Here is a 16,301-nt window from a genome sequence, read left to right on the forward strand (position 1 = left end):
CTTGCTGATGATCATCTAGGATACAACTATTTGTCTCTACTCACCTGCAGCAAAACAGAATGAAGGAAACCAAAGACTCGAAAAGGAAACTAGTCCACAGGATTAACAATCCACAGCCTCTTCTAACCTAAGACCAGCAGAACCAGATGATGCCCAGCTACCACTACTGACGGTTCTGACCAGGGATACAACAGAAGGTCCCCAGATAGAATGGGAGAAAAATGTAGAACAAAACTCAAACTCCTAAAAAAGGCCAGGCCTACTAGACGGACAGAGACTAGACGAATCTCGGTGATGCCCTAAATGCCCTTTGACCTTGGCGCTGAATCTACTCCTGGAGGTCGCCTTTCACCCAAAAAATATCAGCTTATAAAATAGACAATATCAACTGTGAGAAATGTGCCAATTGATCAAATACATGAGACCAAATAGTCAACATTTACCCAAAGGTAGGTGAAAAGGCAAAGAAGGGAAGGGAAGCTAGATCAACGGCAACAAAACAAACAGAATACAAAATGCTGACATGTTGTGAAAACTGTAACCAATGTCATGAACAATCCATATAAAAATTGTTAAACAGGAACCTAATTTACTGCGTAAATTTTTACCTAAAACACAGTATTTAAAAAAATAATTAAAATTTTTGAAAAGTTATCTTGTATTTTGTTCCCCTTTATATATAACTGGAAACCCTGTTGGTGTAGTGGGTAAGAGTTCAGCTGCGAACCGAAAGGTCAGCAGTTTGAATCTACCAGGTGCTCCTTGGAAACCCTATGGGGCAATTCTACTCTATCCCATAGGATTGCTACGAGTCAGAATCGACTTGACGGTAACGACTTTGGTTTTTGGTTATATACAACTAACAGATCTGGGCTAAAGTATCTTCTCAAAATAAAGTCATAATATGTAACATTACAAATGATTCACTGTAAGGCAACAGAATTACAGCTTCTTAAGACTTATTATGAAAATTACTGAGTATTTTTAGTTCTAATTACAGGTAGGTGCCAAAAAAGATCATTCAGAATAACACATTTTCAAAACAGTTGATTTTTAAACTAATCTTAGGCTTCAAGGAGACTTCAATAATTTCCTTCTCTCAGCTCCCTAGCTACAAGCAGGAGTCCATCTTCATTCATTGAACAGTTATTTACTTTGTGCCAGTCTCTAGTCCAAGAACTGGAACTACAGCAGTATACAAGACAGACAAGATCTCTGCTCTCATGAAGCTCACATTCTGATGGAATGAAAAAATAAAAATAAAAAACAAGAATTCAAATAAGATAATTTCACACAGTGAATAAATGTAGCAAAGAAAATATAACAAGACAATGTTACAGAATGACTGGGGCTAGTTTTGATTGGATGGCCAGTAAAGGCCTCACTGAGAAAGAGAAATCTGAACTGAGACTTGAATAACAAGAAGTCGGCCATTTAAAAGATCAGGAGAGACAAATTCCAGTCAGCAGCAGCAGCAGCAGCAGCAGCAAGGCTCCTCTAAGGTGGAAACAAGTCTAGTATGTTTGAGGAATAGAAAGATGACATGTGTGCTTTAAGTTTAATTAACAAGAAGGAAAACAGCACGAGATGATATCAGAGATCAGGACAGGGCTGGACCACGTAGGCCAGTGTAAAGAGTATGAATTTTGCTAAAAGCTTAAAGAAAAGTCTTTGAAGGGTGTGATGATTTGTAGAATCCTATTAAAAAGTCTACAAGGAATAAGACCCTACAGCTCCTAACCAGAAACAAATCTACAGGCAGCGATAGATTATCTTACTTTTTATATAATTTACTAGACTGAATCATTTTTGGTACACTATAAACTAAATAAAGAACATTGTGAGGTTTTAGGAAAATTTTTCATTAAATTAAAAAAAAGCAGCCAAATAACCATATTATATCTTCTGTGTTTAAGAATAAGTAGCATCATAATTTCAAATGCAAATATAATGCTTACATAAAAAAAAAAAGTCTGTACAATGCATTATAGAAAAAAGAGAAGTGAACTGGAGAGTGGAAGCAGTAAAGAGGCACAAGTCTTGGATTCCAGTTCATGTGTTACTAACAAATAATTAGTTGATTTTGCCCTAATGACATCATCTAATATGTGAAGGTATTGTGAGGATGGCACAGCACTGGCCATCAGTGTTTCATTGTGTTATAAAAGGGTCGCCATGAGTCAGAACCAACTCAACAGCATCTAACAACAACAACAACAAATATATGAAGGTACTGGACCAGATTAGTAGTTTTTTACACTTGACTTTACCCAAAAGGCTGAGAAGTGATCAAATCAGTGGTCTTTAATTTTATTTTTGATCAGGTGTTTAAAAGGGATTTTTCAGTGGGATGGAATGAGGTATCATACAAGTTTAAGGGCTAGGTGCCGCAGCCCCTTCCCCCACTGTTCCTCAGTTAAGGTACCGAAAAACATAGCTGAAAACTATTCAACAAAATATCTCAAGTTTCTTCCAGACCTAAAATTTTATCAATTCATTTAATAAACATTTATGAAACAAATATATTTTGAAGCATTTGCTACTTGCCAGGTACTCTTCTTCCCCATTTACCCAATGAACTTACCCACTGAGAACAAGGAACCACATTAGCCAGGGCCATAGCTATGGGCAGCTCTCCCTGATCACCCATCATTGTGACCAATTCGACAAGTCTCTCAAACCGATCTGCCAACACTGTTTCTGCAAGTGTGTCAAATTCTGTGCCTTGTTGGAGAATTTTTGTCAAAACTTCCATAAATGTAGCTCTTGTCTGGAGATCTTTGTGATAACCTAAACCTGATATAAAGAAAGAGATAGGTGCAAATTTACTAACATGGACTCGCTGAAGTAATTTTTACTTGTCTTACATGCCTTTTTCAGGCTTTCCATTTCTCTATGAAGCTTTAAATTTATCTCACCTATGGAGTGCATGAGGCCACTGTCCACGTTCGCATTGAGTAAGTTTGACATTGCGAGCACCGTACAGTGCCTCAGTGATGCCAGCCTCCGAGACATGCCACGTTTCCTGCCGCCTGTTTGTGCATTTTCATCTTCAACTTCACTACAGTCGTTCAAAAGGTTCATAAACAAAGTGAAGTATCTGAGAAATGAAAAGACTCGCCTTTACACAGGGCAGGCTGGGTCACCCAGAAAACTAATACAGTATTCTGCAATAATCACGTACGCATCACACGAGCAGCCCGAGTATCTGCTTCTCTTCAGTCTTGGGGTAACCAACCAGGGTGGCTCATTATGAAGTGTGCAGTGTTAAATATAATTTTATCCTGATAAATCCAAATACACGTTCTGTAACATGTGCATCAAATAGACGCACTCTTTCCTGGTGTGTCACTTTTAATGTTTAGCACGTAAAATCAATGGTCCAAATAATTTAGACAAAGTAATTTTAAATGACTTAATAAGGCAATCTGGGTTTTACTGCCACCAGTAAAACAAACAAATTTTTCTAGCCCAGCCCTGTCATGGGTAATATTTCTTCATATATTTTATAAGACAGCAGCCAATGATAGTAATATCAGAACAATTCAGTTCCTTTTTCAAAATATAGTCATTTGCTACTTTGATTACACTTGCTTTGTCTTGCTGAATATGGGGCTTTATTTGCTTTTTGCTTTGTGTTTTTGGTGACTGAAATTTACTTAAGAAATAACTGTGATTTGGCTTCCATCAATTCCACACCATCTCCTTCCTCAGGCTGCAGAGGAAGACCAGCCAGGAGTGAAACCACTGCTTCCATGCTTGCCTGGTCCAAATCTCTGGAGAAAAAAAAAAAAAAAAATTGAGACCATAAATCTTTCAGGTTCTTCCAGTCCACCTTCCCCTCAAATCATCTCTTACGAACACATATAAACTTTCTTACTAACACACACAAACTTTATTAACTACCTTTTCATTAAATAAAGGCAACCTAAATAATCAAGTTAATACGCTAATCCCAGAACGCGAAGGATTTTCCAATTGGGGAGAGGGCAGTAATTACTTTCTATGAAGTAATCTTGGCAAAATGATTACCTTGTATCAAAAATATGTACTATAAAACCAGATCTGGTCAAAGAAATATATGTGGATGGTTATTACGTAGTTCACGGTGCTTAATCGCTTTGATATTTGGCAATAAGTATTTATCATTAGTGCAAACTAAACTGCATTGTAGAAAGACTCAACACAATTACACTCCCCAAACAATACTTTTATTCATCTGATTTTTTAAAATAAATACAATCTAGGGCTTTGCAGATAGAGCCCTGGTGGCGCAGTGGTTAAGCAGCTTAGCTGCTAACCACAAGATCAGCAGTTTGAACCCACCACCCTCTCCATGGAAGAAAGATAAGGCAGTCTGCTTCTGTAAAGATTACAGCCTCGGAAACCCTATGGAACAGTTCTACTTTGTCCTATAGGGTCACTATGAGTTAGAACTGACTCAATGGTGTTAGGTTTTTTTTTTTTTTTAACTTAAATATCTTATTTCTCAATAACTGTAAATGATCCTTCCTAAATAGATAATGCTAAGTTTCCAAACATAACACCCTCTCACATTTGTTTTTTATTGAGTCTTACAATTAAAAAAAGGTTTTTAAAAAAATACTAACGATTAATATATTTATATAATTTAAATTCAAAAGCTTGTTATCTGAAACATGTAGAATAGCTGCAATGAAGTAGTACTAATGTCTACAGCAAAACCTGCTAATGCTTAATAAAACATCACCCTTTTTCTTTACCTTGTAAGACATTTTACATCATCATCTGCTGCTTGGTTTGATGTTCCCATAACCCAGTCTGTCAGGTATTCTACCATCTTATTCCTACAGAATGTAGACAAAAGGAAAGCAGCAAACATTTTTTTCTTAAAGTCACACACACACACACACCCCTTTAGTCATGTAAGAGTTTTTAATAGTGCACATCACAACTTAATAAAGAAATTTTGGTATCACAAATCTAACAGAAGGGCACAAACAGGAGCAACTTGGATATTGATCCCTTACGTTGGCCCTCAGCTATGGTTTCGGTTTGGAAACAAAATCAAATTCTTAGTTCACAATATAGTATACTTTTAGAAAACGGGAGCACTTTTCATGGGCACAAAGTTTTGGGAAATTTGAAAAGACATACAGAGAAAAACATTAAGAATGTTCCTTTGCCACGCCCTACCATCCTCATAGAAAACTAAGTTTCTATTACTTTCCTATACTTCCTTTAACGTAAGATTTACAAAACCTTGCTTTGTTCTTTTTGACAACTCACCTAAATTTCATCTCTTGGCAAAATGAGAGGTCATCTCTCCTTGCCATCATTACTTCGACCAACTGACACAGTTTAGTTTTTATCTGAATTGCATGGACCATATTCCCAAGCACACGAACGTATCTATTTAGACATGGAAACATTTAAAAAAAATTATCAGATACAGACAAAAGAGAAGGTATTCTAAATGCTTTAATCTCTAAGTAACAAGACTAAATGTAACTATAAAAACTGCAAGATTTTATTCATATGAGAATATATATATAATTTCTGGCAATCTTACTGTCACACTCTATTTGGGGGACAATAAAGAAAATGAAGGCCAATTATTCCATAAATAACTACTAATAAAAGGAGCCCTGGTGGGGCAGTGATTAAAGCATTTGGCTGCTAACTGAAAGGGCAGTGGTTTGAACCCACCAGCTGCTCCATGGGGAAAAGAAGCGGCAGTCTGCTTTCATAAGACTTACAGCCTTGGAAATCCTATGGGGCAATTCTTCCCTGTCCTATAGGGTCTCTATGAGTTGAACTCGACTTGAAAACAATGAGTTATGGGTTAACTACTAACATCAATGCATAAGAGGTTTATCTTACCTCTTAAAATGCTTTTGCTACATTTCAGTAGAACACTTACCTGACCAGATTTAACATCATGGTTTCAATGCTGGCTTGCCCCAGGTGTTCAGAGCTCCCTTCAGTATGATTATCTAGTAAATTCTTCATTATAGCTATGGTTTGCTCTACAAATTGAGTATTGGTGTCAGTTAACAAAACCTATACAGAGAACAAAATACGTTTCGTCATTAATGCACCGAAGACAGAGCAGTGAACTCTGAAGCTGCCTGAGCCACCTGTCTGATACATGCACAAACAGACTCACAGGTATATACCCAAGCAGGCCAACACTCACACCCACACCAAAGACGTTCACACCTCCAGGCAACACGTGTGCTAGAGCGCCTAAGAAGCAAACGGAATCTGAATTTAGGTGACTTTTCTTTCTTCATTCCCTTTCTGTAGGTTTTTTTTTTTTTAAAAAACTATGAGTGAGATACTTATGCCAGTACCTAATTTAAATAACCCGAAAGGGAAAAGCCTAAATGTTTAAACAAATCACTCTATATTCATAGGGAAGGGTGAAAAATAGAGAGCACTTTACCTGTCCTTGGGAGTCAAAAAACTTGCTGATGGTATTCTTCAATTTGTTAAATAGCATTGGATAAAGAGCAGGACTCAATTCTAGACCCACCAGATCCTTAACATTGGTCCGTATTTGAAGTCCCACTTTCTCTTGGTTACACACCATTAAGGATAGCAGCCGATCCATAAATTTGCTGACAGGTGTGTCTGCATTTCCCTCAGAGGACATCACTGAAATCATGGAACCTTTCCGTTCACTGACTGGGCCCATGGGTGGGCTATAGGTTGCCAGGCCAGAATTGCTTCTCTGCTGCAGGCATACTCCCCCAAGCGCACAAAGGAAGCCGGTCATGTTGATCCATTCCTGTAGGGAGTCGGTGTCAGACAAATCTATGGATCCTCCTCCACTCACATGAGACATTCGCCTCTTAACAATGGTCTTGTGAAGGCTTTCAGCAGCCTAAACACAAAATTTTTGTGGAAAACATGAATTCAACCTAATTTGGTTGACACACTTGACAAATTACTCTTTATCCATCATTTCTTTCATGGCAAATGTACATTTTTTACATTTAAAAAAATCAAAGCCTTAGATTACATACTTTTTTTTTTTTTTAAAGAACCACCAGTATATTTTTGTCATAGCTAGACTAGAAATCAATCCAGAGTATCAAATTTCTTTAGAAAAGCTTTGATTCTCATGGATGAACCTTGAAAACAACACACTAAGTGAAAGAAGATAGTCACAAAAGACCACGTATTCTATGATTCTATTTTTATGAAATGTCCAGAATAATGAAATCCACAGAAAGTAAATTAGTGCTTAGGGCTTGGGGGGAAGGGCGAAAGTTGGTAGGTTTCTTGTTGAGGTGATGAAAATGTTCTAAAAGTGATCGTGGTGATGGCTGCAAAACTTTATGAATTGTACGCTTTAAATGGGTGAATTGTATGTATGTGAATTATATCTCAAAGCTGGAACAAAAAAAGTTCTGATTCTAAAGTGGTACATCCCCTCCAAATAATAATATTAAGTACAAATTTTTGCTTTGCAAAAACATAACTTTTTTTTTCTTGTTTTAATTAAGCACGACAGGAAAAAAGCAATGAAAGGATAACCAGTTTTTCTAAAATGCCTAATAATGAGAGCAATCTGAGCATTACAAATCAATACACACAAAAACTAATTGTTAATTTCTGGGGTAATGGCACATGTTGTTGAATGAAATATCCAAATTTTTTAATTCATTTAACCTATGGTTTCAATCTTCTGTCTACCAGGTCTCTTAATTAGAATACATAACAAAATAGCAAAATTAGTTGTTTCAATTTCATCTTTCTTTACCTCTACCACCCTTTTCCTTAAAATTCTGTGAGGTACCCTCAAAACCCAGTGCCATCGAGTGATAGGAAAAAAAGCAAAAAAGGTGGTAAAGAAATGATCCCTAGCTCAGCACTGTTCAATATTTCCACAACAATGAAAATTTTTACATCATATTATTCAATATAGTAGCCATTAGCCATATGTAGCTACTGAGTACTTAAAATGAGACTACTATTAAGACTGAGGAACTGAATTTTAATATTTAGTTTTAACTAATTTAAATTAAAATATAATTTAAATTGAAATAGCCACGTGTGGGTAAAAAAAAAAAAAAAAACCCAGTGCTGTCAAGTCAATTCTGACTCATAGCGACCCTGTAGGACAGAGAAGTGCCCCATAGAGTTTCCAAGGAACACCTGGCGGATTCGAGCTGCTGGCTACCATATTAGATAGTAACAGGTAGATCCAGATGAACCACAACTAATTATCAGTTTCAAGACAACTATGTATTTATTATACATTACTAGAGTGAAGTAACAATTATATTTGGCAGATCAATTCGTAGACATAACCCAACTTTATAAACTCACCTGGCCATCTTCCATTTTGACTTTTGGGTAGTTGAGGATGAGTTTTGTAGCCTGTTCCCATTTCGCATGTGTATCTTCCCAAGCCTAAAATGAAGGCAATTACCACTTGAAAGCACCTATAAGCCTAGAGCTAAAAATCAATCAGCAACAGCCAGGTTTCATAACTTGGAACATTTGACAAGTAGAATATCCTACTTATAATATGCACCTATCTTAAAAACTGCTGCAAAAGTTATTCCTGGTCACATACACATAATGCTAGGCTTCCAAATTGAGAGTTGGGGGCATGGTGGGAGGAGGTGTTTCTGTCGCCAAGGACATACCTCAGTGTTTCCTGCAGTGGGATGCTCTATGCGCCTTAGCAGTGCCATCACTCTCTTCTGAAGTGCTGCTCTTCCTAAGCAAGGGCAACAGCAAATCGAGTTATTGCACTTAGAGATCTGCTTACCAGCAGAGAACCTGACAAGCCCAACCCAAATGGTAGAGGAATGGAATGAATGCTTTAAATGATAAAGTTGACAACTTCCTTCCACCAACCTCGCAGAAAAGGACTCCACAATGTCTCCAGCATAAAATGGCTACTTGCACCTGTATTTACTCAAAATGTGTCAATGTGTTTAAAAAGTCACTACATACAGTTCACGCAGAGTAAATCATGTAATCTACAAATGACAGTAATCTATACTGCCAGTTATTTAACAAATGTATGTACAGCATATTAAAAACTCAGTGAGGAGCTAACAATTAATTTCAAATGCTATTTATTTTGACTCACTTTGTTCAGAAAGGATCTCAGGTAAGCTATTTGAATTAGCCCTGTAAACTTACAGTTTTGTTAGCTGCCATCGAGGTTGATTCCAACTCATGGTGATCCCAAGTGTGCAGAGGGTTTTCTTTTTACATTTATTTATTTTTTAAATTTTATTGTGCTTTAGTTGAAAGCTTACAACGCAAATCAGTTTCTCATTCAAAAATTTATACACATATTGTTTTGAGACACTAGTTGGAAGCCCTGCAATGAGGCAGCACACTCCCCCTTTCTACCCCAGGTTCCCCATGTCCATTTGTCCAGTTTCCCTACCCCTTCCTGCCTTTTCATCTTGCCTTTGGGCAGGTGTTGCCCATTTGGTCTCATATACATGACTGAACTAAGGAGCATGTTCCTCATGTGTGTTACTGCTTGTTTTTATAAGCCTGTCTAATCTTTGGCTGAAAGGTGAACTTTAGGAACGGCTTCAGTTCTGAGTCAGCAGGGTGTCCAGGGGCCACAGTCTCAGAGTTTCCCCCAGCCTCTGTCAGATCAGTAAGTCTGGGCTTTTTTTTTGTGAATTTGAATTTTGTTCTGCACCTATCTTCCACTCTGTCCGGGGCTCTCTATTGTGATCCCTGTCAGAGCAGTCAGTGGTGGGAGCCAGGCACCATGTAATTCTTCTGGGCTCAGGCTGGTGGAGGCTGTGGTTCATGTGGTCCTTCAGTCCTTTGGGCTAATATTTTCCTCCATAGGGTTTTCAATGGCTGTGACCTTACGGAAGGAGATTGCCAGACATAATCTTAAATACATGACTACATTTCTAATACAATCAGGTGTTAAATGTGATCTGAGGCAGACTGAGTGAAAACACCATTATCCACATTTACCTGTTGACATCATATTGCTGACAGAGGCAAACTCCATGAATGTGTTATAGTTGGGTAAAAAGTTGTGCACCGAGACTTCATCCACCCCACACCGGATATCTGCTTCCTCACAGAGGTGGCGGAAACAGGACATGGCAACCAAAACAGCTTCAGTGTCAGGGCTCCACAGAAACATGTAAAGGGCCACTTCTAGTTTGGTCTGGGCTTGTCGGCATATCGGTGGGGTTCCGCTACACCCTGCAGTACTATCCTGGGAGTCAGGGGGTGGGAGGTATATATTTTCAACTTAGAATAATTTTATTTACAAAACCCAACAAACCGTTAAACTGTATATCATATACATTTTCATTCAACAACCCAAAAGAACTGTCTTTTTTAATGACAGGCATTTTCAATCCCCAAAATACCTTGTCTGAATGAGAAAGAATCAACGGAATGCTGCTAGTTTCAAATAGGATATGCATTATCCTCCCCCTGATTCTAGAAATGTAAACTAAATCTAACGTGGACACAAGTAAAACACCAACATAAATCTACTGCATAAAAAAAAATGTAATTGCACTTCCCTTCAGCTCTAAATGACAAAGGAAGAGGAAGTAACAAGACCATCTACCTACCCAGTGGAGGAAAGAAGTAAAATACCGCAGCACTGACTAAATGAGGGCACAAACAAGAACTAAGCATTTCTGTAGAAGATATTATTCAATTCTGGATTACATAACCCCAACACATGAAATGGAGAAATTCCTCATTTATAAAACAAATGCAAATTATTTAGGCAAAGTAAAAACCAAAAAACCAACCTCACTGCTATCGAGTTGATTCTAACTCATAGCAACCCCGTGGTATAGAGTAGAACTGCCCCACAGGGTTGTCAAGGAGTGGCTGGTGGATTCAGACTGCTGACCTTTTGGTTAGCAGCCGAGCTTTTAACCACTGTACCACGGGCAAAGGAGACAAGAGTAAATACTATACCGCTTAGTTGTCGTTGCCTTTTTTTTTTTAACCCTCAACAGAAGATTATAGTAAGGAATAAAAAAAGGTTGGTCTGGAAAAGAAACTTCTGCAATGATCTGGTATTTTCATTTGTACAGATTTATTTTTAAAAGGAATTATATACACAAACAAAAACCACTTAACTGTAACATCAAGAAAAATGCTTTATTTCCCCCCAGTACATTTGTACCTCTGCAACTGGTACAAGTTTCACACTTCTGGGGTACAAATGAACTTTCTTATAAGGTGGAGGTTTATAATAACTATAGTTATCAGCTACAGTTCATAAGTATCAAATACTCAGTCAAGTGTTGTTTATACATTATCTCATTTAGTTCTCACGATCTGGGGGCAGGATTCATTATGATCCCCACTTGAAACCTGAGAAAACTGAGGCACAGCAATGTTAAAGTACTGGCCGAGAGTTCCACAAAGAACAGTGGACTGACTCTAAGCAGCTCTTAACTACTACCCCATGTTACCTAGTTGAAATTTACCAAAGTTTGTTCAGATAAAAATACAGAACGCAGGTGATGAGAAAAAAACTACAAAAGATGCTGCTTACCATGGATGAGTTTCCTTTTCCCCTCCGGACAGAAGCTCCTGGAGTACAGGTACGCAGTAACTCTTCATGATCCATGGACATCTGACTGGTGTTTCCACTTGAAGGGACATCACATCCTACTCCATAAAGGAACAGAAAGTGACAGGAACTTCTATCTGCCTGCTAGAAAGAAGAAGTAAGTAAGCTCTACTGAAGCACTGCCAACCAGGAAAAGTAAATTTTTCATATAAGTTGTGTCCCTGTTTGAGATTATCCTGGAAAACCTCTCCTCCTCTCAATGCAACATCCCCCCCGACCCCCACCCCCCGGCCCAACCTTGCAGAACATTCATTAGAAACCCTTTAGGACAAATGTTTGTTCCATGTCTTTGAAACACCTCTCAACTTTACACCCTCCAGATCAGAAGCAAATTACAGAAATAAAAATTAAGTTTAACATGGACATAAATAAAACATCAACAACATACATCTACTGTATGAAAAATATAATGCACTCTCCAATCAATTCTAAATGACAAAGCTTTTCTCCCATTGGGTTCTGTGATCCCTGCCATGTCAGGATAACTGGAAGTTACTGCTTTGCAAGATTAAATTCCTCTGGACCAGTTACCAAGAATGGTATGTATACCAAGCATGTTACAAGAGTAATTTTCCTGCTCAAAGTACTACAGATTCATTACTAGATTGCTAATGCGTGTACCCTGGAGAATTATAAGCAAAAGCATAAAACTCTCAAGTTGAATCTCTTTCCTTACCTTTGAAATAATGCCCAATTCTAGAATATTAATACCCTAAGATAACCCACATGTGGATAAACCCACTTCACCATTAACCCATTTCTAAACACTAAAAAGCATATGAGTTTAGTACATTTAAGGTCTCTTACAGGCATGATCCTAGATCTGGATAAAAACTCATTAAATCAAATACGCCTAAAACTATGCCACGAGTAGAAAATTTTTTTATTGATTAATTACAGAAGCTACATGTTAAAAGAAATTTAAAGCTCTCTTCCGTCCCCCACAACCTCCTCACCATGTTTCAACAGTTCAAGATCAAGATATTTCATTCCACCCTATGGAAGAATACTCCTGATATTTTCAAGAGGTAGAACCTTTAAGGGAGGAATATAGAGAAACCTAGATTGAGGACCCTCAACCTCTTCTCCTCAGCTGCTGGATAGATAACATTTCCTGGACTAGCCAAGCCAGAAGATTCAAGTCTTATGTATGAACTTGAAAGATGGAATATGCTTCTCAACTTACTTTTGTTATAGCAGTCCCCATTCCTCCTAGGTCTGCTCCATAGAGTCCTACTTAGATGAACATAAGAGTTCATCAACATTGTGGCTTTAGGGCCAAAACCTTAGAATAATTTTCTAAATGTTGACTTGTCAGCCCCAGTCCTTCCCTTGAGGACCCTGTAGGAGGGAGGGGCTGGAATAAGACCTGATTGGCCTAATAAACACTTCCTTAATTTCTCAACATTACTGTTGCAAATATTTTCCATTTTTAAAGATGTCATTTTGCTTACCTTATTTTTAAGAAGAAATTTATTCCTGCAGATCAAAATTTCCCGCAACCATTTGAGAATTTCTGTGCTACTGAGCATTTGATGGCTAGTTAATTTCTTGCAGATGTAAAAAAGCATTTGTGAGCTGCAGTAGTATAAAGTTCATTGTTACTGGCATTGTTAATAAATAACCTAATATAGATATAATCGGCACCTAAGAATGGTATTCTCTGATAATGGATACAAGTTTAGAAAAGCTTATTTTGTTTCTAGGGTCTGTTTTAGAAAAACAGTTACCAAAGTGTTAATAGCATCATAATCAAAGGAAATAAGTCTCTGCTTTAGTAAAAGAAGCAAGTACTTCTACTTCCCAAACTCCCAACTGCTTCACTGGTATATTCCATCCTTGCAGTGGGCTAAGCAAGAAATAAGAAACCGTGTACAAAGCACAGAGTGCGTATAAACCCAATGCTCTAAGCGCTGGGATGGGCAACTACCACCCCCAGGCCAAATGCAGCCCACCGTATACTTTTGTAAATACAGTTTTAACACAATGCCACATGGATTCATTAACATATGGTCTATGGCTGCTTTCGTGCGCCAAGAGCAGGACTGAACAGTATGACAGCGACTAAGGCCCACAAAGGTTAAAAGCGTTTGTGAGCTGCAGTAACATAAAGTTCATCTGGCCTATACAGAAAAAGCTTGCTGATCCCTGCTTAAGTGCTGTACTGTCCCACATGGTAGTTACTAGCCATTTGTGGCTACTGAGTGTGCCACAATCGTATAACGCAGCCCAAATTTTGGTGACTTTATGAAAAAAGAATGTAAAATATCTCATTAATAACTTATATTGATGACACATTAAAATGATAATATTTTACAATCTACTGGGTTAAGGAAAATATATTATTAAAATTAATTTCACTTGTTTCTTTCTACTTTTTAATGTGACAACTAGAAAACTTTAAATTACATATGTGGTTCACTGGGAGCGCGGCTCTAGAGTCTAGGATTTAACTCAGCTGCCAAGTGACTTTAGCGCACCCATTCCTGTGATAAAATAAAGGCAACGCTGGAGGTTTACACAATTCCATTTTTCTCAATGTGTTGCCTTTGTGCTTATTAAAAAGGTAATAATTGGCATAACCTAAGAAATAGATTATAAAATTCTGCCTATATTTTTACCTTGTAAGTAGATGTCCATTATTAACTCATTTATCAGAAACTCTGGTATTATAAAAAATGTATGAAAGATCACGATTTAAAAGTGGAAACATACTATTTGAGCTACAAAATTTTAACACTATGCTTACAAACTGTAAAGATACATTAAAAGCACACTTGCAGCTACAGAGAAATCTGAAATAGAATACACTAAATGACAGTCCTTATGGTTGGGTGATAAAATCTAGCACAATTTTTAAGATTTTATTTTCTAAATTGCTGTGATACTGCTTTTATAGTTAAAGAAATATTCTAATGAATAATTTCAAGTCAAATAAAATACAAAATCATAAAAATGTCTGGAGGTACAAGTGAAAAGTTTTACAATGAACTAAGTGCTAAACTATAACATTTAAAGACAAAAGATAAAATACAAAAGAACTTTTTACAATTGAATTTAAAAAATAAACATACACATACCTAATCTCCCAAAATGTTTCTACAGGAGCATCGGGATTCCACAAATCAATGCTATCTAGCTGATGAAGGACCAGCAGAGCCTGAATTTTAAAAGAGAGAAAAAAGACTTTTACACAAAACATTTTGGTGAACATATTACTGGGGTACCTATCTCACAAACACTAACAAATTGAGCTGTTGAACTGTAGCCTCCGTGTACAAGAAAGGCAAAAGAGAAAAACTCCGGAAAACCCAAGTGCCTGGGAAAATAGATCAAAGATCAAAACTGTATACAGAATAAAATCATTTTATACCTATCATTATTATATTAAATGACATATTTTAAAAAATGACATGCATACAAAGTGGTGGTTCAGTGGTAGACTTCACGCCCTCCACGTGGGAGACCTGGGTTTGACGCCCAGCCAATGCACCTCAACTGCAGCCACCACCTATCATTCAGTGGAGGCTTGTATGTTGCTGTGACGTGAACAGGTTTCGGCAGGGCCTCCAGACTATGGCAGACTAGGAAGAAACGTCTGGCAATCTACTTCAGAAAAATCAATGAAAATCCTATGGCTCTCAACAGTCTGATCCCATTGTGCATGGGGTCACTGAGAGTCAAGGTTGACTCACAGCAGCTAACACCACAACATATAAAGTTAAATTACTGATGAATTCAGAATAGTAGTATATGCATGCAAAAATTGCTCTAGAAACAAAATAATTTCAATAAATATCAAAGAACTTTATGGAACATTGTAAATTAGTATACAAAGCAATATTTTACTTCTAGGGAAAATATAAAATGGAAGTTATCTTGCTTGCCAGAAATTCTTTTGGAACAGTAAAGATAAATTATTGTTTTTCAAAAATGAGGAAAAGGAGAGCAAATAGATCTTGCATTTCATAGCAGATTATTCATCTTAAAATTTCAATTTACCAGACACTTAACAGGAATTAAATAATTCATTTTAAATATACAACTAATTACAAATACGAATTACATAATAATTTATCTTATTACATAAATCAAAACAATCAAAGGTAAAAAGAGGTAAAACTTAGACTCTTCCTTCAAACAGGCCCCACCCTCATCTCAATTCCACAATGCTCTCCCTGAGGCAAACAGTGCAGAGTTTTGCAAATTCTTTCCAATCCATGGTCAGTAAATTTCGTGATTCTTTACTCCCCTTTAAAGCCTTTTATCAAAACTTCAATGAAATACTGTTTGGAACAAATAAAGGAAATTTATTTTTCTCTTAAAAAGCAAATCAAATGCATAAACGGCAAATGGCTGCACTGATAACCTGCCTCACACTGGAAAAAGATATGTCTAACCTTGGGCCACTTTATAACTCCAAAAGTTATAGATTATATAAGGACCATAACAATGTTATCTTGTTTCAAACACTTTTACTGTAATTACTTTTAGGTATTCAGTGAAAACTGCAATTTACTATGAGAATCTTCCAAAGTTACACAGTTCATAACTCTCATACCCAGGAAAAAGAGTACAACTTAAAATTCAATTTTCTCACTATTGTGCAAAAACCTAATAAATAAATTTTTTCAAGTAGCAAATTCCCCATTCATATTTGCATGACAAAACATTTTTTAAAAATTGAAAAAAAAAAAAGGTATTA

General features: G+C 37.0%; 1 protein-coding gene across 9 annotated transcripts in view; it reads right to left on the reverse strand.

The window, feature by feature from the left end:
- Positions 1–16,301, reverse strand: part of NF1 (neurofibromin 1) — a 253,009-nt gene that overhangs the window by 127,190 nt on the left and 109,518 nt on the right. For 7 of the 9 annotated variants that reach the window (XR_010318398.1, XM_064271435.1, XM_003414525.4 and 4 more), the window contains 13 exons: positions 14,677–14,756; positions 13,051–13,174; positions 11,519–11,680; positions 9,958–10,207; positions 8,643–8,716; positions 8,320–8,403; positions 6,428–6,868; positions 5,903–6,042; positions 5,269–5,391; positions 4,743–4,826; positions 3,660–3,776; positions 2,919–3,100; positions 2,585–2,796 (listed from right to left, as the gene is read on the reverse strand). Coding sequence is in view for 8 of the 9 variants with exons in the window: in XM_064271435.1 (XP_064127505.1) it covers positions 2,585–2,796; positions 2,919–3,100; positions 3,660–3,776; positions 4,743–4,826; positions 5,269–5,391; positions 5,903–6,042; positions 6,428–6,868; positions 8,320–8,403; positions 8,643–8,716; positions 9,958–10,207; positions 11,519–11,680; positions 13,051–13,174; positions 14,677–14,756 (2,073 nt within the window). In the remaining variant the exon portion in view is untranslated. The remainder of the gene's footprint in view (positions 1–2,584; positions 2,797–2,918; positions 3,101–3,659; positions 3,777–4,742; positions 4,827–5,268; positions 5,392–5,902; positions 6,043–6,427; positions 6,869–8,319; positions 8,404–8,642; positions 8,717–9,957; positions 10,208–11,518; positions 11,681–13,050; positions 13,175–14,676; positions 14,757–16,301) is intronic. The other 2 variants (XM_064271434.1, XM_064271436.1) reach the window with 2 other exon arrangements.

Source organism: Loxodonta africana, chromosome 18 (assembly GCF_030014295.1).
Source record: "Loxodonta africana isolate mLoxAfr1 chromosome 18, mLoxAfr1.hap2, whole genome shotgun sequence".
Lineage (NCBI taxonomy): Eukaryota > Metazoa > Chordata > Mammalia > Proboscidea > Elephantidae > Loxodonta > Loxodonta africana.